The 22,990-nt window shown below is 39.3% G+C and overlaps 2 protein-coding genes across 9 annotated transcripts in view; one reads left to right on the top strand and one right to left on the bottom strand.

The window, feature by feature from the left end:
- DNAJC2 (DnaJ heat shock protein family (Hsp40) member C2) overlaps positions 1–3,103 on the bottom strand; it is a 45,665-nt gene extending 42,562 nt beyond the window's left edge. For 2 of the 8 annotated variants that reach the window (XR_010322663.1, XR_010322662.1), the window contains exons 1-2: positions 2,880–3,103; positions 348–538 (exon numbers count right to left, since the gene is read on the bottom strand). Coding sequence is in view for 5 of the 8 variants with exons in the window: in XM_064289892.1 (XP_064145962.1) it covers positions 348–538; positions 2,880–2,943 (255 nt within the window). In the remaining 3 variants the exon portion in view is untranslated. Of the gene's footprint in view, positions 1–347; positions 539–2,879 lie in introns of those variants that run through there. The other 6 variants (XM_064289892.1, XM_064289893.1, XM_064289895.1 and 3 more) reach the window with 5 other exon arrangements.
- A 1,829-nt stretch (positions 3,104–4,932) lies between these two features.
- PSMC2 (proteasome 26S subunit, ATPase 2) overlaps positions 4,933–22,990 on the top strand; it is a 32,398-nt gene continuing 14,340 nt past the window's right edge. Inside the window, exons 1-4 of the mRNA XM_003407194.4 lie at positions 4,933–5,077; positions 17,807–17,844; positions 18,452–18,533; positions 19,248–19,347. Of these exons, the coding sequence (XP_003407242.1) occupies positions 5,008–5,077; positions 17,807–17,844; positions 18,452–18,533; positions 19,248–19,347 (290 nt within the window). The 5' untranslated portion in view covers positions 4,933–5,007. The remainder of the gene's footprint in view (positions 5,078–17,806; positions 17,845–18,451; positions 18,534–19,247; positions 19,348–22,990) is intronic.

The following is a 22,990-nucleotide window of genomic DNA, read 5'->3' as shown; positions in this document are numbered from 1 at the left end:
ATTTCAGGCCTAATTTTTCACCACCATCCCTCATACACTCTGCTCTACTCTTCATTAATCCCCAAAAAGACAGCGGCACACATTCTTTTACTCCTTTGTGTCTTTGCATATCTATTCCTTCTGCGCAGATGCCCTTTCTTCCTTCTCTGCCCCATAAACTGCTACTCATTCTTTTAAGAACAGCTCAAACATTGCCTTTTCTGTAAAATCTTCTTAAATTTCTCCACTCAGGGCTTGCAATAAACAGGTGTTCACTGCTGAACCATTTTAAAACACAGTTTATTAATGGAAAACTGCCTATGTCTAACGAAGCATCTGACTGAACAAAAAATTCAGGTATTAAATACCTTCCAGTCTTTGGGATCAAGTGTTTTCAGCATGGGAAACTCTTCTAACTGCAATTCTTCATCTTCTGATTCCTCCGATAACTCTTTCTTATCCTCCAGTTCCTGAAAAGAGGCAGAAGCATTTCTGTTTCTCCTCTTAACAAAAGCTTCAAACCATCTTCCCACAGGTTCAACTTGACAGAGTGTAGAGGCTGTGATTGAAAGTGTTAAGAGAGGCTTCAATGTAATGCATGGCATAAATTTGCTTCAAGGCAACAAGTTTTTTCAGGAAGCAAGATCAAAACTGTGAACCTATCAGAATACATTTTGAAAATAATTAAGAAAATAATTTTAATAATTCAGTTAACATGTGGGTTATCAATAAATAATCATTTCTAGTATTTTTTTTTTTTTTTTTACATAGTATTCAATCACCTTCTTCCATTTATCTGACACAGTAATACACTCAACAATGTCAGGAATAAATCAATACTTTTCTGGGACTATGAGATGAAGGTGAGGAACAGGGAGAAATACGGCAAACTGCTTTACTTTTAGACCAATAATTGCTGTAAAGCAATAAATTCTGATAAAATGCACCAAGAACTAGTCTCCTCAAAAACAAAAAACCTTATAAAAACAACTCAAAACATCTTAGATAATTATTAAAACCTGGAATGCAGACAGCTTTTAAAATTTTTAAGAACTCACTAGCAATTATCTGTTCTGAAAGATATTTTCCCAAGGAGCTAATGGGGATTTAGTGGAACACACTTTGGGTCTGAAACCAGAAGCTCTGGGTTTTGGTCCAGCTGTCAACTAGGGGTTATACGCGTCCTGAAATGAGTCAGACACTGCTTCAACTGTAAAATGGGAATAATAAATACCTATTTCACATGCTTCCTAGGAAGACTGAATTAGAAACTATGAAAGCACTTTGAAAATCACAAGCTGTTGTATAAAAGCGAGGCATTATCACTATTCCCGGGAAACTAAAGCCAAACCAAATCCACTGCTGTTGAGTCGATTCCGACTCATAGCGACCCTATATACTACAGAGTAGAACTGCCCCATAGGGTTTCCAAGGCTATACATCTTTTTTTTTTTTTTTTCGTACTTTAGATAAATGCTTACAAACTGGTTTCTCATTAAACAATTAATACACACACTGTTTTGTGACACTGGTTCCAAGGCTGTAAAGCTTTACAGAAGCAGACTGCCACACCTTGCTCCCACAGAGAGGCTGGTGGGTTCAAACAGCCAACATTTTAGTTAGCATCCGAGTGCTTTAACCATTGTGCCATCAGGACTCTTATTCCTGGGAAGTGGGGGTAAACCACTTTACATTCATATATTACCAATTCAAAAAATATAATTTGGGTCGAAAAAAGTGAACATCTTAATTTTAATTTCATATTTCACAAAAAATCAAGGATTTTTCTTCCAAGCAACGGAAAACTCTTGGAGCCCTGGTGGCGCAGTGGTTAAGAGCTAAGCTGCTAACCAAAAGGTGAGCGGCTGGAATTCACCAGTCACTCCTTGGAAACCCTATGGGGCAGTTCTACCATCCTATAGGGTTGCAACCGGTCCTAATCGACTAGACCAACAGGTTTGGAATGAATGACTCAGGCGTAAAGTTCTCCTTCCTACCTAATGGTCACAATTTTCTAAAAATAACTAACTTTTCATGTTTTAATTGGTTTGAGAAATTAAGATTTCTCCCCCCTCTCCAGGATAGGATTCAAACACCAAGTCCATGAAATACTACTACCTGTTTAGTGCGTGAGTGGATTTTAAGAATATTGCCATTCAAGCCTTTTCTCCTAGTTGAAAGATTATACACAGACTTCCACAAGCACAAAAGCAACATGTGCCACGAGATTCGTTCAGAATCACATTCAACAAGCGTCTATGTAAGCAGCTAAAGGTATTAATGTAGATGGTTGAAACTGGAGACTAAGTTTACAATATCCACGAAATATCTTTGGCTATATCTACAGCAGCAGGACAATCTCACCTGTAGCGACTGCCTTTAAACGTCTGTCTACGCGGATCTTACCAGCAGCGCTGGCAAAGATCTTTTAACAGAGTATAAAAAGCGGTGTCTGAATTCTGACGTTTAAAAAACAAAACCGTAGCAAAGCTGAAGAAGGAAAAAGGTGTTTAACAGAGCGCTAGCTTTTTTTTTAGCAGTAGTGCTTTGCACGACCCCAGGCACGTGGGGTGATCGCTGCGGGGCAACTTCTTCGCCTTAGACAAGGAGATACTCATGGGAACCTTTTCGGGTATCCTGGGGTTTCTTCCCGAACTACTCAGTCTGATCCCGTGAGTCAGCAGACGCGCGATCAGGAAGAAACCAGAGGAACAGAAGACGCCCCCCACTCTCCCTCCTGCCAATCTGGGGGAGGGTTACTGTATCGCAAGGAGCAAAAGGACGCTCGTTGCGCCCTCGGGCGCGAGTCACCAGGGTCAAGGGCAGAGAAATGCCGGGATTGTCAGAAAGGCGGCTGAAGTGACTGCTGCGGGACGGAGTCGTGGTGGGTGGGCACGTACCAGAGGTCAGAGCGTGGGTGATAGCGGTGCCCTGGCCGTCCGCGGCGCTCGGCAGGAGCAGCATGATGGCGCCTGGGCCAGTCCCGCGGGCAGCGGTTCACGGTCCGGGCGGAGGGTGCTTAGCGTTCCCTCCGGCTGTACCTTCCGTCCGAGCCTCGCGCCTTGGCTCTACGACGCCCAGGAACCGGCGCATGGAGACGGTCAATAACCACTTCCGGGATGGAGGCTTCGTGATGCAGATGAAAATCCCGTCCCCCCCGCCAGCGTGTGCCTCGTTCCTTCACTGACTCAGCTCCGGCTGGAGACCAAGGCTAGCAAAAGAACAGTTCCTAGATTCATCAATTCCCGTGTAAAAAATGATTATTTTCCTCGCTGAAATGCAATACGTAGAAAATAGCTTTCTAAAGCAGAGCCTTCCATATTCTATTTAAGTTTTGCTACATTATGTATAAGTCTGAATCTAACCACTGATTTTTCCAGTAGCTCTGTTCGTAAGCATGAAAAGACGTATGAACTAGAGTAGACAGTGATTAGTATATACACCTATAGAAAATTGTCTACATTTATACTTATACTAAATATATATAGTATATACACCTGTGATGTATTTGTTTTCCTAAATAATGGTAGTAGCTATTATTATGTTTGTTGTGATTTTACTAAGTAGTTTACCTTTATTATCTCATTTAATCCCCATAACATTTGTAGAAGAAACCCCTCTCTAGTGGTAGATTCTATTCCAGGGCCAAGCAAATTTTTTAAAACTCCTCTAACGGACTTGAGTTTTCTTTCACGATAGTCCCAATTACAGAACGCTGGGACTTCATCGTTTAACATGCAGTAAAATCATTTGTACTTTTACTGTCTGCTTCTAGGACTGAGGCCAAAACCAAGAACTAGCAAGAGGAAGCCAGTGGGTAAAGACTCGCCTCCAACGGCAGTATCTGCAATTGGTGGGGCAAAACAGAAGACTCGATGTGCCACTACTTGGCAGAGAGCACCAGAATTTAGCCATGTATTCTTAGGGATTACATTTTAGCCGTTTAATACATTGAATGGAGCCCTGGTGGCACAGTGGTTAAGAGCCTTCTGCTAGCCAGAAAGTCGACAGTTCGAACCCACCAGCCACTCCTTGGAAATCTTATGGGGCAGTTCTACTCTGTCCAACAGGGTCGCTATGAGTCGACAAAGACTCAACGGTAACGGGTTAATATATTGGTCTGTATATCTACTGCATGGTAAAATTGTACTTTGAAGTTGGCATTTCAAAAACTGAACTAATCATATGCCCCCAAACCTCTTTTTTGACCCCTTTCCCTATGATTGCAACCATTGCCAAAATAGGCTCTAAGGCGCAAAGCAATGACTCCACTTTGTCATTACTAATAATTTTTTTTCACACTTCCTTTTTTCTCGCCATCAACTTAGTTCACGAGTTAGTTTCATTTCTATATAATTATCTCCTAACAGCTCTCTTCTTCAGCTTCTTCTAAACTCATTAATTTCCTTTAAAAAAAAAAAAAAAACAACTTATTTTTTTCCTAACTCCCTTGTACCTGCGGATGGCAGCACCTTTCTTTAGCAGCAGGCTCAAATTTTGAAACTATTTACCTTTACATCCCATGTTAACATCAAATTAATGAACGACTATTTACTTTCACTCTTTTTGTAGATCTAGCCACTACTTTTGGGGTATTTAATATGCCAGGTGTTTTACAAACACTGTTATTTAATGCCTCCACAATCTTGTAAGGTAAAGAGTAGGTAAAGTGTATATTAAAATTCAGAGTTTTTTTTAATTACTCAAGGTTGCAAATGATTAAATCAGGATTTAAACTCAGCGACAATCTTCGCATTCTTGCTCAGGTGGCTGGGGGAACCTAAAGATAGTGAGAGGCCACCGGGAGTCCGACGGTCCTCTTAAAAGCGAATCCCCGTAACTTCTCCCCGTAACCGCAACCTGAACATTTCAGAGGCTGAAACCCCGGCGCGTCCCTGTGCGCTTGAGTTCAAGCGGCCCGCGGAGCCCGACTCCACTTCCGGTGGGGAAGGGAAAGGCAAGGCGGTACCGGAAGCGAGGAAGGTGCTGTGTAATTACTGAGAAGTTGAGGCGTTTGGAGTCCCTAAAATGCCGGATTACCTCGGTGCAGATCAGCGTAAAACCAAAGAGGATGAGAAGGACGACAAGCCCATCCGAGGTCAGTTGAGAGGGGCAGGAGATGGGGGCCGAGGTGGGACCAGGCTTGGCCCGGGGGGGAGGCTGGATTCCTGCTCCCGACGCGGCGCAGCGGTCCTTTTGTGTTCGTAGTGATTTAGCACCGGGCTCTAGGCGGGGAACCCGCCTGCCTTCTGTCTCCCTCACCTCACACCCACGTTACATGTTCAGCGCACCCTGGTCTAAATTTTTATTCGTTCTCAGCTCTTGAAGAAGTCACGCACCCTGGTCGGCCTCGCGGGCCTGAGAAGTCCCCCTGTGTAGCAGTGTTTGGTCACCTGGGTCCCTTTTCTCACTTCCCCCTCCCCCAAGTGTGACATCTTCGTGTTACCACTGTGTGGCGAGGCTCCTGAGCCATAATTTTGTTTTCAAAAGACATTTATTTGACTACATAACCACATTCACATGGTCCAAAATTCTAAAGGCAGAAAAGGATGCATTAGAAAGTTTTTCCCCTTCACCCCAAACACCCACTTTTCTGTGGAGGCAACCATTTTGTGTAAATTTTTTTTTTTGTACAAACAAGCAAATACTTATTTTTTACATAAATGTAACATGCTGTACTTACATCTTGCTATTTTTTAATCTTACTATATCTTAGAGATCATTTTGTTATATAGAGAGTGTTTTGTATGTTTCTCTGCATAGTATCCCATTATGTGGTTGTATAATAATGTATTTAGTCATTATTGATGGATATTAAGATTTCTTTCAATCTGTTGTACTTTTAAAGCAGTGAGTACTCTTGATCATAAAACTCTTAACCACATGTGCAAGTATAAGCTGTAAGATACATTTTATAAGTGGAATTGTAATTTTGACAGACATTGTCAAATGGCTCTCCATAGAGACTATACCAGTTGACAGTCCCATCCACACACAGCACATGAGATTTGCACACGTTTCAGACATTTATTCCCAGTAGCCCTCTTGTGGTCTCATCTTTATAAATGTTGTTTCCTCCTTTTACTCCTTATAAGCTGTCTTTAAACGTTCTTACTGTTTTTTTTTTCCTTTCTCTCTCTCCTCCTACTGTTCCCTCTCTAAACAACTTTCAGCCTCTGCTAGTACCCTTTCTTCTCCATCTCTCCCTCTCCTCAAAGAAGAGCTTTTCTTCTCTATTTTCATCCCATACTCTTAGAAGTATTGTATGACACTGAAAACCTCAGAGATATTCAAATCATCTATTAGAAAACTTGGTCACAGAGACTTAGCTTTTGATCAGTGCAGAGATTTGCAGTTTGGTTCTCTGGGTACGGTATCATTCTGTATGTGTGTTAATTTATCCCTTGGATGCAGTTAATGACTAAAATCTGTATAGTTTTATGAGCTTCTTCATCTTATTTGATTTTTACAACCTCACCGTGAGGATAAAATTGTCCTTATTTTTCAGATGAGAAAACGGATGCTCACTTTTTTCAGGGTTACCTAGCGAATATATCACCTTGTTAGGACGAGCGTCCAGGTTTGATTTCCAAATTCTTTGTTCTTTATGCTTCCTGTCCTTGTTTTGTCACATCATTCTGAGGGTCTTTAGCAGCTGTGTTGTTAATCCTTGATTACCTCAATTCTCATAATTTGCATCATCACTGCACCTCAGTCACCTAAGGAGGTGATCACTATTAAACTTGTTTATTAAATGAAGCTGCTTCACTTCTAAAATGTTGAACTTTCCCATTTCTCCTCCGATCACAACTCTTTGCTCTTTAGTCTTCATTACCACCAGACTTTAACTTGACCTGTCTTTTGACAGTCTTTTGGTACTGTCTTTAGTCAGTATCACCTCCAAACGGCTATCTCTTGCTTCCCTACTCAGACTGTTCTTTTTTGACAGTGTTTTTAGTACCTGCCACCTTTGCCCACTTGACTTTCTGTTATCACCTTTTTAGTTTGGGAATTTCATTGTTTCATATTTTTTTGTGTCATGGGCTACCAAGCATTGCTCAAAATAAAGCTTATTATCTCGAATTCAAGTTTTCTGATCTTAACTGACTCCTCCCTGCTAAGCAGCATTTCGATTCTCTGTTATTGACTGCATTTTCTTTTGTCATAGTGATTATTGTAAGCCATTTACACATTTCGAAAGTCGTAGGTTCAATCTCTTTCTTCCGGGCTGCAGATATTAAGAATCCACTTAGAAGTACTCTTAATTTCTCTGTCATCTTCCATTTTTTATTTCAGTCCTGCCTCAGAGGAAGTGTTCAGTTTTTGTCAAGTCTTACCTTCCCATCTGTGTTCCTGACCGTATCCCTTCCTGCTTCAGGACTTTGTTTCATCAGTCACCACCTCTCCGGTTTGTTTTCCTGAGATTTTTTCTTTCACTTTTCCTATAAATATGGTAGTATGGATTGTATCTAAAAAACACAAGGGTGGAGAAGAGCTTTCAACCCCCTCCCCTATCAAGCTGTGACCCATTTTCTTTTCTTCGTTTCACTGCTTAAAAGTGACTGATAGGACAGGCTTTGGAGTCAGAAAGACCTATGCTTGAATCTTGGCTTTACCCCTTCCTTACTGCCTCTTTGACATTGGGCAAGTTACTGAAAACCTGTGAAACTCAGTTTTTCTTATCTGTAATATGGAAACAATTCATTTTACAGGCTTGTAAAGCTTAAATAATAGAATGTACTGTCTATCTCTAATTACAACGCCTTATGTAATAAACTGGAAACCCTGGTGGCATAGTGGTTAAGTGCTACAGCTGCTAACCAAAGGGTTGGCAGTTCAAACCCGCCAGGCGCTCCTTGGAAACTCTACGGAGCGGTTCTCCTCTGTCCTGTAGGGTCGCTATGAGTCGGAATCGACTCGACGGCACTGGGGTTGGGTTTTTTTGGTATGTGATAAACCTCTCAGTGATGGCAGCAGTGGTTGTTATTATTTTGCTCAATGTGTTCACTTCTTTACTACTCATTTGATTTCTTAACTCCTTGCAGTTTGGTTTCTGTCCTTATAAGTGTGTTGAAATTGATCACTGTTTCCTAATTGCCAGATCTGATAGCTTTTTTCATCTAACCTTTGTGTTTTGTACGTTGTTGAGTACTCTGGCCTCCCTTGGGTTCTGTTATTGAACCTTTGTGTTTATCTTCCTTCTTTCACTGCTTCCTCTTTTTCCTTCCTTATGTTCTCGTTCTGAGGTACCCAGGTACAAAGCCTGGGAGCCATGTTTGAGCCTTCCGTCCCTCACCTCCTCCTCACATTTAGTCAATTGGCATGCCCTGTAGATTCTTCCCTTTGCAAGGACTTTTCGTCCGCTCCTTCCTTTCTCTTTTCATTGCCACCATCCTTGGTGAAGCTGTTGTGACGTATGACTGGCCTCAGACACACCAAATCTGTTTACAATGTCTTTTTTTTTTTTTTAATAATTTTTATTGTGCTTTCAGTGAAAGTTTACAAATCAAGTTAGTCTGTTACATGTAAGCTTATATACACCTTACTCCATACTCCCACTTACCATCCCCCTAATGAGTCAGCCCACTCCCTCCTTCCAGTCTTTCCTTTCTTGACCGTTTTGCCAGTTTCTAACCCTCTCTACCCTTCCATCTCCCCTCCAGACAGGAGATGCCAACACAGTCTCAAGTGTCCATCTGATACAAGTAGCTCACTCTTCATCAGCATCTCTCTCCAAACCATTGTCCAGTCCCTTCCATGTCTGATGAGTTGTCTTCGGGAATGGTTCTTGTCCTGGACCAACAGAAGGTTTGGGGACCATGACCACCGGGATTCTTCTAGTCTCAGTCAGACCATTCAGTCTGGTCTTTTTATGAGAATTTGGTGTCTGCATCCCACTGTTCTCCTGCTCCCTCAGGAGTTCTCTGTTGTGCTCCCTGTGAGGGCAGTCATTGGTTGTGGCCAGGCACCATCTAGCTCTTCTGGTCTCAGGATGATGTAAGTCTCTGGTTCATGTGGCCCTTTCTGTCTCTTGGGCTCATAGTTATCGTGTGACCTTGGTGTTCGTCATTCTCCTTTGATCCAGGTGGGTTGAGACCAGTGATGCATCTTAGATGGCCCCTTGTTAGCATTTAAGACTCCAGACGCCACACTTCAAAGTGGGATGCAGAATGTTTTCATAATAGAATTATTTTGCCAATTGACTTAGAAGTCCCCTTAAGCCCTAGTCCCCAAACCCCCGCCCTTGCTCCGCTGACCTTTGAAGCGTTGTTTACCCTGGAAATTTCTTTGCTTTTGGTCCAGTCCAGATGAGCTGACCTTCCCTGTATTGACTATTGTCCTTCCCTTCACCTAAAGTAGTTCTTATCTACTAACTAATCAGTAAATAACTCTCTCCCACCCTACCTCCTTCCCCGCCCCTCGTAACCACAAAAGTATGTGTTCTTCTCAGTTTATACTGTTTTTCAAGATCTTATAATAGTGGTGTTATACGATATTTGTCCTTTTGCCTCTGACTAATTTCGCTCAGCATAATGCCTTCCAGGTTCCTCCATGTTATGAAATGTTTCACAGATGCGTCACTGTTCTTTATCGATGCGTAGTATCCATTGTGTGAATATACCATAATTTATTTACCCATTCATCCATTGATGGACACCTTGGTTGCTTCCAGCTTTTTGCTATTGTAAACAGCTGCAATATACATGGGTGTGCATATATCTGTTCGTGTAAAGGCTCTTATTTCTGTAGGGTATATTCCGAGGAGTGGGATTTCTGGGTTGTATGGTAGTTCTATTTCTAACTTTCTAAGAAAACGCCAGATAGATTTCCAAAGTGGTTGTACCATTTTACATTCCCGCCAGCAGTGTATAAGAGTTCCAGTCTCTCCACAGCCTCTCCAACATTTATTCTTTTGTGTTTTTTGGATTAATGCCAGCCTTGTTGGAGTGAGATGGAATCTCATCGTGGTTTTAATTTGCATTTCTCTAATAGCTAATGATCGAGAGCATTTTCTTATGTATCTGTTAGCTGCCTGAATATCTTCTTTAGTGAAGTGTGTGTTCATATCCTTTGCCCACTTCTTGATTGGGTTGTTTGTCTTTTTGTGGTTGAGTTTTAACAGAATCACATAGATTTTAGAGATCAGGCGCTGGTCGGAGATGTCATAGCTGAAAATTTTTTCCTAATCTTTAGGTGGTCTTTTTACTCTTTTGGTGAAGGCCTTAGATGAGCATAGGTATTTGGATTTTTAGGAGCTCCCAGTTATCTGGTTTCTCTTTGTCATTTTTGGTAATGTTTTGTATTCTGTTTATGCCTTGTATTAGGGCTCCTAACTTTGTCCCTATTTTTTCTTCCATGATCTTTATCGTTTTAGTCTTTATGTTTAGGTCTTTGATCTACTTGGAGTTAGTTTTTGTGCGTGGTGTGAGGTATGGGTCCTGTTTCATTTTTCTGCAAATGTATATCCAGTTATGCCAGCACCATTTGTTAAAAAGGCCATCTTTTCCCCAATTAACTGACACTGGGCCTTTGTCAAATATCAGCTGCTCATATGTGGATGGATTTATTTTTGCGTTCTCAAATCTGTTCCATTGGTCTATGTGCCTGTTGTTGTACCAATACCAGGCTGTTTTGACTGCTGTGGCTGTATAATAGATTCTAAAATCAGGTAGAGTGAGACCTTCCACTTTCTTCTTCTTTTTCAGTAATGCTTTACTTCTCCAGGGCTTCTTTCCCTTCCATATGAAGTTGGTGATTTGTTTCTCCATCACATTAAAAAATGTCATTGGAATTTGGATCGGAAGTGCATTGTATGTATAGATGGCTTTTGGTAGAACAGACATTTTTACTATGTTAAGTCTTCCTATCCATGAGCACGGTATGTTTTTCCACTTATATAGGTCCTTTTTAGTTTCTTGCAGTAGTGGCTTCTAGTTTTCTTTGTATAGGTCTTTTACATCTTTGATAAGATTTGTTCCTAAGTATTTTATCTTCTTGGGGGCTACTGTGAATGGTATTGATTTGGTGATTTCCTCTTCGATGTTCTTTTTGTTGATGTAGAGGAATCCAAGTGATTTTTGTATGTTTATCTTATAACCTGAGACTCTGCCAAACTCTTCTATTAGTTTCAGTAGTTTTCTGGAGGATTTCTTAGGGTTTTCTGTGTATAAGATCATGTCATCTGCAAATCGAGATAATTTTACTTCTTCCTTGCCAATCCAGATGCCCTTTATTTCTTTGTGTAGCCTAAGTGCTTTGGCTAGGACCTCTAGCACAATGTTGAATAAGAGTGGTGATAAAGGGCATCCTTGTCTGGTGCCCGTTCTCAAGGAAAATGCTTTCAGGCTCTCTCCATTTAGGTCATGTTGGCTGTTGGCTTTATATAGATGCCGTTTATTATGTTGAGGAATTTTCCTTCAGTTCCTATTTTGCTGAGAGTTTTTATCATGAATGGGTGTTGGACTTTGTCAAATGCCTTTTCTGCATCAATTGATAAGATCATGTGGTTTTTGTCTTTTGTTTTATTTATATGGTGGATTACATTAATGGCTTTTCTAATATTAAAGCAGCCTTGTGTACCTGGTATAAATCCCACTTGGTCATGGTGGATTATTTTTTCGATATGTTGTTGAATTCTATTGGCTAGAATTTTGTTGAGAATTTTTGCATCTATGTTCATGAGGGATATAGGTCTGTAATTTTCTTTTTTTGTGGTGTCTTTACCTGGTTTTGGTATCAGGGATATGGTAGTATTCAATCGTTTTCTATGCTTTGAAATAGCTTTAGTAGTAGTGGTGTTATCTCTTCTCTGAAGGTTTGGTAGAACTCTGCAGTGAAGCCATCCGGGCCAGGCCTTTTTTTTTGTTGGGAGTGTTTTGATTGCCTTTTCAATCTCTTTTCTTGTTATGGGTCTATTTAGTTGTTCTACTTCTGATTGTGTTAGTTTAGGTAGGTGGTGTTTTTCTAGGAATTCATCTATTTCTTCTAGGTTTTCAAATTTGTTAAGAGTACAATTTTTTGTAATAATCTGATATGATTCTTTTAATTTCAGTTGGGTCTGTTGTGATATGGCCCATCTCATCTCTTATTCGAGTTATTTGTTTCCTTTCCTGTATTCCTTCAGTCACTCTGGCCAGTGGTTTATCAATTTTGTTAATTTTTTCAAGGAACCAAGTTTTGGCTTTGTTAATTCTTTCAATTGTTTTTCTGTTGTCTAATTCATTTAGTTCAGCTCTAATTTTTATTATTTGTTTTCTTCTGGTGCCTGATGGATTCTTTTGTTGCTCGCTTTCTATTTGTTCAGGTTGTAGGGACAGTTCTCTGATTTTGGCTGTTTCTTCTTTTTGTATGTGTGCATTTATCGATATAAATTGACCTCTGAGCACCACTTTTGCTGTGTCCCAGAGGTTTTGATAGGAAGTGCTTTCATTCTCATTGCATTCTATGAATTTCTTTATTCCCTCCTTAATGTCTTCTATAACCCAGTCTTTTTTCAGCAGGGTATTGTTCAGTTTCCAAGTATTTGATTTCTTTTCCCTGATTTTTCTGTTATTGATTTCCACTTTTATGGCCTTGTGGTCTGAGAAGATGCTTTGTGATATTTTGATGTTTTGGATTCTGCAAAGGTTTGTTTTATGACCTAATATGTGATCTATTCTACAGAATGTTCCAAGTGCGCTAGAAAAAAAAGTATACTTTGCAGCTGTTGGGTGGAGAGTTCTGTATAAGTCTATGAGGTCAAGTTGGTTGATTGTAGCAATTAGGTCTTCCGTGTCTCTGTTGAGCTTCTTACTGGAAGTCCTATCCTTCTCTGAAAGTGGTGTGTTGAAGTCTTCTACTATAATTGTGGAGCTGTCTATCTCACTTTTCAGTTCTGTTAAAGTTTGTTTTATGTATCTTGCAGCCCTGTCATTGGGTGCATAAATATTTAATATGGTTATATCTTCCTGATCAATTGTCTCTTTAATCATTGTGTAGTGTCCTTCTTTATCCTTTGTGGTGGATTTAACTTTGAAGTCTATTTTGTCAGAAATTAATATTGCTACTCCTGCTCTTTTTTGATTGTTGATTGCTTGATATATTTTTTTCCATCCTTTGAGTTTTAGTTTGCTTGTGTCTCAAAATCTAAGGTGTGTTTCTTGTAGGCAGCATATAGACGGATTGTGTTTCTTTATCCAGTGTGAGACTCTCTGTCTCTTTATTGGTGCATTTAGTCCATTTACATTCAGCGTAATTATAGATAAGTATGTGTTTAGTGGTGTCATTTTGATGCCTTTTTGTGTGTGTTGTTGACAATTTCATTTTTCCACTTACTTTTTTGTGCTGAGATATTTTTCTTTGTAAATTGTGTGTTCCTCATTTTCATTAGTCAAATTTATGTTTTTCTTGGTTTTTATTTTGAGTTATGGAGTTGTTATACCTCTTTGTGGTTACCTTAATATTTACGCCTATTTTTCTAAGTAAAAACCTAAAAACCTAACTTGTATTGTCCTATATCGCCTTGTTTCCCTCTCCATATGGTAGTTCTATGCCTCCTGTATTTAGTCCCTCTTTTTGATTATTGTGATCTTGTACATAATGACTTCAATGATTCCCTGTTTGTAGCATTTTTTTCTTCTTAAAATTAATCTTAATTTGTTTTTGTGATTTCCTTATTTGAGTTGATATCAGAATGTTCTGTGACCTTGTTTTGTGCTGGTATCTGATATTATTGAATTTCTGATCTAACAATTTCCTTTAGTATTTCTTGTAGCTTTCGTTTGGTTTTTGCAAGTTCTCTAAGCTTGTGTTTATCCGTGAATGTTTTAATTTCACCTTCATATTTGAGAGAGAGTTCTGCTGGATATATGATCCTTCGCTGGCAGTTTTTCTCCTTCTGTGCTCTATATATGTCATCCCATTGCCTTCTTGACTGCATGGTTTCTGCTGAGTAGTCTGAACTTAGTCTTATTGATTCTCCTTTGTAGGAGACCTTTCTTTTATCCCTGGCTGCTTTTAAAATTTTCTCTTTATCTTTGGTTTTGGCAAGTTTGATGATAATATGTCTTGGTGATTTTCTTCTTGGATCAATCTTATATGGGGTTCGATGAGCATCTTGGATAGATATCCTTTTGTCTTTCATGATGTCAGGGAAGTTTTCTGCCAACAGATCTTCAACTATTCTCTCTGTATTTTCTGTTATCCCTCTTTGTTCTGGAACTCCAATCACACCAAGTTGTTCTTGATAGAGTTCCACATGATTCTTAGGGTTTCTTCATTTTTTTTTTAATTCTTTTATCTGATTTTTTTTTCAGCTATATTGGTGTCAATTCCCTTATCCTCCAGGTCTCCCACTCTGCATTCCAATTCCTCAATTCTGCTCCTCTGACTTCCTATCGAGTTGTCTAATTCTGTAATTTTACTGTTAATCTTTTGGCTTTCTGAATGCTGTCTGTCTATGGATTCTTTCAGCTTATTAATTTTTCCACTGTGTTGTTGAAAATTTTTTTTTGATTTCTTCAACTGCTTTATCAGTGTGTTCCTTGGCTTTTTCTGTAGATTGCCTTATATCATTTTTGAGGTCATCCCTGATGTCTTGAAGCTTTCTGTAAATTAGTTTTTTATATTTTCCATCTGGCAATTCCAGGATTGTATCTTCATTTGGGAGAGGTTTTGATTCATTAATTTGGGGAGTTGTAGATGCAATCATGGTCTGCTTCTTTATGTGGTTTGATATCGACTGCTGTCTCGGAGCCATCTATAAGATATAGTAGTGATTTATATTTGCTCACTGAGTCTTGTCTTGTTTTCTTTCAATGTACGTAGATGGGCTACTAGATTGCGCTGTCTTGACTGTTGTAGCCTTTGAATCACTTATGTCCTCTTACCAGCTGGTTAGGGCTGTTACCAGAAATATAAGCCTAAGAGTCTATTCACTGTTCTTGAGTAGAATCAGATTTTGGGTTACCAAGTGTGTGGTGCAGACTGTCACCTGTCCACCTAGAGGAGTAGTGGTGATAGTTGTGTGCATCGGATTCTAGTAGCAGCAGGGGGTCACATTCCGGGGGTGGGGGGCAGGATGCTGACAGGCTTCCCCAAGTGCCAGTGAGGTAGGTGTGTCTCTATTCCTAAAGCACTTTGGTGGGTGCGCTCTGCAGCTGTACCTTAGGCATCCAATGCAAGTACCTCTACAGATGGGTAGGTGTCACCATGCTCAGACCCCTAAGGCAGGAGGCTAGGTGGTCTGGGGGGAGCTTCAGCCCTCAGTTCCCCGTTGTGGGTCAGTGAGGGCTCTGTTTAATACACAGAAATATCAGACCTGGGAAACTTGTCTTTCCAGTAATCCGCTAAAACAATTAAGGTCAGATTCCTATCAGAATTGCATTTGCATTATAATAGCCACCTTGTTCCCTGTAGGGATGAAAGCCCAAAACTGTGGATCTCATATGCTTGGCTGGAGCTGGTTCTGTATTTTTAGTCCAATTTCAGGAAGTCAGGGAAGGATTTTTGGTCCCTGGGTTTTTTGTAGCTGCTTCTCTCAGGCCAGGAGAATGGGTAACAAAAAGACCAAAAAAAAAACTGCAGAGCACTTGACTCTCTGGCTCAGGAAATTCCAATGTTAATGAAGCCGCCTGGAAAGGGGAGGGGAGGGATCAGACAGGAGAGAGTAGCACCCAGGAATATAGACAAAGTTATTTATGTTGCTTGGTGATGACTGTTTTATCTGAGATTCCCAAGGGGTGTGTAGCCTGTGTGTGTTGGCTGGGTAGAGATTGCCCCTAGGGTCAGGCCCGCTGTGCTGTCTGCCACTCCAAAGCCCAGCGCCAATGTTCCCCGGCTAAGACGCCACACTCCAGGCTCTGAAACCAGTGGCTGCCTCCCGGTGACTTCTCCTCCTGTCAGCTGCATCTCTACGCTGCCTGCGTGCACTGGCTGGGCTTCCCCCGACGTCACTTCTGGGGGCTAGGGCTGTGTTCGGTGTTTGCGCCGTCTCAGGATGCCGTGCTCAGCTCCCCTGCACCCAGTCCAAAGCCTGTCGCCAAGGTTTTCTGACTGGGACGCTGGCTCCCTGTGGTTGCTCGTTCTCAGTCTGTGTCGCTCAGGTCAACTCTTTAGATCTTTGTTTGATGGTCAGGGTTCGTAGATCGTCATGTATATCATCGATTCACTTGTTTTTCCGAGTCTTTGTTGCAAGAGGGATCAGAGGTAGCTTCTACCTAGTCAGCCGTCTTGGCCCTGCCCTGTTTACAATATCTTAATGAGCTAGTTCTTCCTAAGGCAGAGTCCTATAATGTTAAGATTTTGCAGTGGTTTCTGTTACCTCGTTCTGGTATTGATGGTCCACCTCATTAGGGCCCCATACTACCATCTACCTAATTTCCTATTAAAATCAGTTGCTGTTAGAGTTGTTTCCGACTCATGGCAGCCCCATGTGTGTCAGAGTAGAACTGTGCCCCATAAAGTTTTCAGTAGCTGGTTTTTCTTAAGTAAATTGCCAGGCCTTTTTCCGGAGGTGCTTCTGGGTAGACATGAATCTCCAACCTTTTGGTTAGCAGTTGAGCATGTTAACTGGTCACCACCCCCCCCAAAAAAAAAACACTTTGCCATCGAGTCGATTCCGACTTATAGTGACCCTATAGGACAGAGTAGAACTGCCCCATAGAGTTTCCAAGGTGCGCCTGGTGGATTCAAACTGCCAACCTTTTGATTAGCAGCCAGAGCACTCACCACCCAGGGTCCCCCATTTCTTATTACTCCCTAGCATATATACTGTATTTCAGCTTAACGGATCTGGCTACTGTTACCTAAGCATGCCTTCTCCTACCTCTAATTGTCTAGTTGATTCCGACACATAGTGACCCTATAGGGCAGAGTAGAACTGCCCCAGAGAGTTTCCAAAGAGCGCCTGGTGGATTCAAACTGCTGACCTTTTGGTTAGCAGCTGTAGCACTTAACCACTGCGCCACCAGGGTTTCCTTCTCCTACCTCTACTCGTGTTTATTTAAAAAAAAAAAAAAAAGAGTCTTCCCTGCTGTTTTGTGCTGCTGTAACAGATATATCATAAGTGAATGACTTTAGGGACCTGAGTAAGGGTGATGTTACAATCCCACCCTAATCCTCTTAATATAAAATTACAATCACAAAACGGAGGACAACCACAGAATACTTGGAATCATGGCCTAGCCAAGTTAATAACACACATTTTTTGGGAGACATAATTTAGTCCATGACACCTGCCCTGTGAAATAGCTTGTCTTTCCAGATTGAAAAAAAAAATAGGTTTTCCTTGAAACACACATGTGGATACTGAGAGGAAAGTGAGAATCACTTAAAGTCGTTCAGCCAAAAGATAATCGCTGTTAACATTTAAATGAACACCATCTGAGGCTACTCTCTCTCGACATTTGTTTTAAATATTTTTTTTTTTTTTTGGAAAAACAAATGCACATTCTGTGTGCTTTAAAAAGAAAATCTACTGATTTTACTTAACATTGTTTCTTGAATCTCACCCATGTGTAAAAGCACAGCTCTGTGTTGTTTTTAATAGCTTCATTTATCTCATGAATATAGTATAATTTATCTAAACAAGATCCTTGATGGGTATACTTTATATATGCACTTTATAAAGTATATGAAATATGTACTCACGTTCACTAAGTACTTTTCTTACTCCTCCCTCCAATTAGATATAAGTTCCTCGAATCCGGGAACTGTTTGATGGTTGTATTTGTACATCACAACTTTGCTCAGTTTTGGCACTCGATACAATTTGAATTGAATAGAACAGAGAGTTGATTAGCTCTAGTTTCTTTTGTTTGAATCTCATGTATTGTCTCTTTTCTTTTAGCACTGGATGAAGGGGATATTGCCTTGCTGAAAACTTATGTAAGTCCTTTCACTGCCTACAAAATATAGATGTTGTATGTTGAAGTAAAAACTACTGTGTGGTATTGTCCCTCCAAAGTAGTTAGAAGAGAATGTTTTGCAGTTTATAGTAATCTTCACTGAAAAAGGTAACCTACTTAAATTTTTTGTCTAGAGTAAATCAAAGGGTAAATATTCACCCTTCCTAAGGTTACATTATTTTTATACTATTTGTAATTAAAGTGCAGTATGAGTCGGAATCGACTTGACGGTATGCAGCAACACTTAAAAGGATATTTGAAATAATTTACACAAATTCTCAGTGTGTTTAAATGTTATTCAGCTGAATTAGATCTGAAATGGAAAGCTTTAGTACACAGAAATGGGCCTGTAATTTTGGATAATTTCAAGCAGGATTTTCATTCATGTCTTGCATAATGGTGGGTTGTTTTGGGGGGGGAAATACTGGTTTAGGAGTGCTTCTGAAAATAATGCATTCCTTTACTTTCATTTCACAAGCTTTTGGATAATAATAGCTATGGAGGCTGTGACCACTGGAAGTTTCTGTTTGTGGTTTAGTAAATTGTCAATATCCTGATGTTCTATTAAACTGATCTTTATCTCCTAGGGTCAGAGCACTTACTCTAGGCAGATCAAGCAGGTTGAAGATGACATCCAGCAACTTCTCAAGAAAATTAATGAGCTCACAGGTATGTGGTTTTTTAATTTTCATATCCTCTCCTTAAATGTAATGTGTTAATTATATCAAAAGAGTTTAAATACAGTTTTCCTCTTAAATGAAGAAAGTATTATTTTTCCTACCTGGTAAGAGAAGTGATCACATTAACAATCTCTTTCGCTGCATTTTGCAATCAGGTTTAATGTTTATGTAGTTAGAAAACAACATTATCCTCTAAGCAAGTAATGTTTCTCTTAGTGAAAACCAATAAACTCCAATTAGCAAGTTACAATTTTTTATTGAATAAAAATACGATCTCACATAGTATTGCTTAATGTAAGTGGGCTCTTGCCTGGTTGTTGAAAACTTCTTGGGGACTTGAATGGTGAAGTTTTACAGTATTTGAATTGCATAAAAAAGATCAAGTATAGCATTAAATTTTGGCTTGATGATTACTTTAGGTTCTCAACTAGGGGTGATTTTGTCCACAAGGGACATTAGACAATGTCTGGAGACATTTTTGATTGTCTTGATCTTGATGAGGGAATGGGGAGAGGTAGGGAGGATGCTGCTGGCATCTAGTGGCTAGAGGCCAGGGATGCTGCTATACATCCTACAATGTACAGGACAGCCCTCCACAAAAAAGAATTACTCAGTTCAAAATGTCAGTAGTGCTGAGGTTGAGAAACCCTGCCTTAGGTTGTTGCATGACATTTCAGTGAATTTGTAATCTTCCTCTCTGTAGGCATTAAAGAATCTGACACTGGCCTGGCCCCCCCAGCACTCTGGGATTTGGCTGCAGATAAGCAAACACTCCAGAGTGAACAGCCTTTACAGGTTGCAAGGTATGCACAGTGCTCTAGGGAAGTTTATTTTGACCGATACTTTGAGCCACTTTTTAGTGTCTCAGAGATAATGCAACAATTCATAAAGAATTTGTGTTCTAAACTCTAATTTCTACAAAGTCTCTGGGGTTAAAATTTTATTCCTTAAAATATTATTCCTTAAAATATTACTTAAGAAATACATGAAAACGCAATTGTGTGACAGATTCAAATGACAAAGATCCAGAGCAAAACATGAAAGCCTCCCTTCCCATTCTCGCACTTCCAGTACCTCTTTCTCGGACATGACTGCTGGTGGTAATAGTTTGGTCCTCCTCCTCCTCCTGTGTATCTTTATGTACATACTTGCCTACAAAGAAACATCCTAATTTATTTTTTAATCCTAACTGCGTGTTTTAGAAATATTTCCAAGTTTTTTGTATAGGTTTACCTCTTTTTTGTTTTTTAACAACTATGTGATATTCAATAGTACACATATAGACGTTAGGCTGTTTGGAATATCTGTTGTTAAACACAGTGCTGTATTGAAATTCATACTAAATATCTCTCTGTATTTCATTTGTAATAGGGTAGCTTACTAGAACTGTAATTATTTGGCCAAAGGTGATTACAATTTTGAAAATATGAAAAACACTGATTTGACCTCCTTATGCTCTTTACTAAGAGGCAAATGCCCATTCATCAGTATCAGTGTAATGTATGTGATTATCAATTTTTAAACATTTCCCATTTGGGCAAAAATTCATTAATTTGCATTGTGCTGAATACTAGCATGGTCGTTATTCCTCATACTTATTAAAACCAAAACCAAACCAAACTCATTGCCGTTGAGTCAATTCTGACTCATAGCGACCCCATGTGACAGAGTAGAACTGCCCCATAGCGTTCCTAAGACTGTAATCTTCAAGGAAGTAGACTGCCACATCTTTATCCCGCACAGTGGCTGGTGGGTTCGAACTGCTGACCTTTAAGTTAACAGGTGAGTGTTTAACCATTGTGTAACCAAGGCTCCTCCTTAAACTGTTCATCTGTCTTTTTTTTTTTTTTGACATTTTGTTCTATTGGGTTTCTTGTAATTTTTAGGAGCACTTCATATGCTATGCATATTAATATTTTCTTAAATATGCTACAAATATTTTCTCCCAGTCTGTCACTGACTTTTAACTTTGTGGTACCTTTTGTTGTACTAACATTTTTAGGGAGTAAAATACAACAGTATTTTCCATTATAACTTCTTGGTTTTAGTGTTGCTTAGAAAGGTGTTGCCTAGCTCGAGGTTATAAACATATTTTCTTGTGTTTTATTCTAATCCTTTTAATTTTGCTTTAATATTTAGTTGTTTAATACAGCTAAAGGTTTATTTTCTTTAATGCTCCCTCCCTCCTTTTCTTTCATTCGTTCATTTGTTTTTTCATGGTTTTAAAGAGTTAAATGTTCTATAACAACAGCTATCATCCCCATTTCCTTTTCTTGCAGATACCCATTTTTACCTTTTTTAACTGGTCATTTTGGTATCTACTTTCATCTTTCTAATGGATATTACTATGTCTTATGTATTGCTGCTGGTTTAGTTTTTATTTTCGATATTAACCATTGGCCTCTCACCATGGAAGATGAGGATTTTGTTTTTGTTCCCCTGCCTTCACCCCAAAGACATATCCTTCCTGTTGATACACTCTCTCAGTATGTGCATATTATAATTTTGGTTAGATCAATATTCAGTGTTTACATAATTATGGCTATGTACGCGTACTCACAAAGAGTCAAGTAGTAAACTGTGATTACTTTTCCTTTTGTGTACTAATTTTTGTTTTTCCTGCCATAATTGTTTTTCTTATTTACTGGATTTTCTATGTATGTTACTAACTCGACCCTCAAATCTTTTCTAATTACCTAAACTGCTCTGTAGATGCTTCAGATCCATTAGGTAATATCTCAGGGAGACCTCAGTTTCATCCTCCTCAGGAAGTCTTTGCCAACACCTTCAGACCTGCTCTGATTTGGAGTGGTTGCCCTGTAAGCCTGTTGAATAAGAAACATCTTGTGACTTCCCTACCCTGGAGATTCCCTTTGTCTCTCTCCTCTTGCTTGTGTACCATGATTTTCTCTTTCTTGATTTACTTACACTCTCATTTAGAATGAATATATTCCCTGATAACTTCCTAAAAAGGGGTGAATTGAGAGGTGATGTTTTGAGACCACCTATGTCTGAAAATATCTTGGCTGGGTGTAAGATTCTTTTTCCTTCAGAATTTTTAAGACATTATTCCATTGTCCTCTACTTCCCTGTGTAAATCTGAAGCCATTCTGATTCCCAATACTGCATATGTGACCTGTTTTTTTTTTTTTCCCCTCTTAAAGTTGTAGGGCTTTCTCTTGTTCTCACTGTTCTGAAATTTCTTGATGGTTGGTCTTAGTGTTGGTCTATTATATCCATTGTGTTGGGCACACTGTCTTTCTTGTCCTTCAGTTTGGCACATTTCCTTGAAATTATTAATAGTTCCTTACCTTCCGTTTTCTTGGTTCTCTCTTTCTGATTTCTATTATTTGGATATTGGACCTTCTGTATTCTTCCTCTAATATACTTGTCTTTTTCTCCTGTTTGTCTTTTTGCTCTACTTTCTGTGAGATTTCCTTAACTTTATATTGGAATCCTTCTATAGATTTTTTTCTCCCCATTCTCTTTTCAAGTTTTTAGTTTCCAGGGACTCTTTTTATATGAATGTATGTAAGTTTATTGTTGTTGTGTGTTTTTAATGTAGTGTTCTTGTTTGATGGTTGTAAGATCTTCTTATCTTTCTAAGGAAATTAATGATAACTTCCGAAGGTTTCTTTTTCTTCCAAAGTGCTTTTTTTTCTGTCTCTTTCTTTGGTCTCCATTTTTTATGCTAGATGTTTGGTAATCTTTGGGAGTTTAGTGGGAGACCAAAAACTGATAGAAAGCTCTAGACTTAATAGCGAGGCACATTGATCTTAAGCTTCCCTACGGCCTAATTTCTGCTCTACCTATAAGCACATTCTAGAGGTTATTTATATTTCTCTCTGTTTGTTGCTACAGCTTATGTAGCAGCTTTCTAACATGGGTTCAATTTTTTGTTTTTGCTTTTCTTTAGTAGACATACTATAGAAGAGGAAACGGAGTTAACTATTTTATATTATGATGTGCACGGGATGACAAATTCACCTTCACCAGGTCACACAAAAAGTAAATACGTTTGCATTAAAAATAGCAGCAGCAATAGAATTGGATTTGAGGTATAAAGTCAGGGAAGAATGAAAACACATTTATTTCTTCACGATGTTAAGACAAGATGACTGTCATCTTACAGGGAAAATAAAAAGGAGAGCAACTTAAGATATAGAGGGGTCTCATTAAAGGGATATAATTATGAAAATCAAGAAACTGGAGAATTCTTAATGATGATATGTTTTGGTTTAATTTTCCAGGGGAATGTGTCTTTTGAAAATTTTATAGCTTGGCTAAAGTTGAGTGAACCCTAGGGGTAGAGCATATTCTACAGAAAGGGATCTTCAACAGTGGCCTGGTTTCTGTGGCTCTAGTTTACACCTGCTAATTAGTATTCTGGAGGCCTCAGGGAGAATCCAGTTACTTGAATTCATTATTAGTGGTTTACATTCCTTA

The sequence above is a fragment of the Loxodonta africana genome, chromosome 8 (assembly GCF_030014295.1).
Source record: "Loxodonta africana isolate mLoxAfr1 chromosome 8, mLoxAfr1.hap2, whole genome shotgun sequence".
NCBI classification, from domain to species: domain Eukaryota; kingdom Metazoa; phylum Chordata; class Mammalia; order Proboscidea; family Elephantidae; genus Loxodonta; species Loxodonta africana.
Note: the sequence above shows the minus strand (reverse complement) of the source record. Positions and strands in the feature narration are given on the sequence as shown.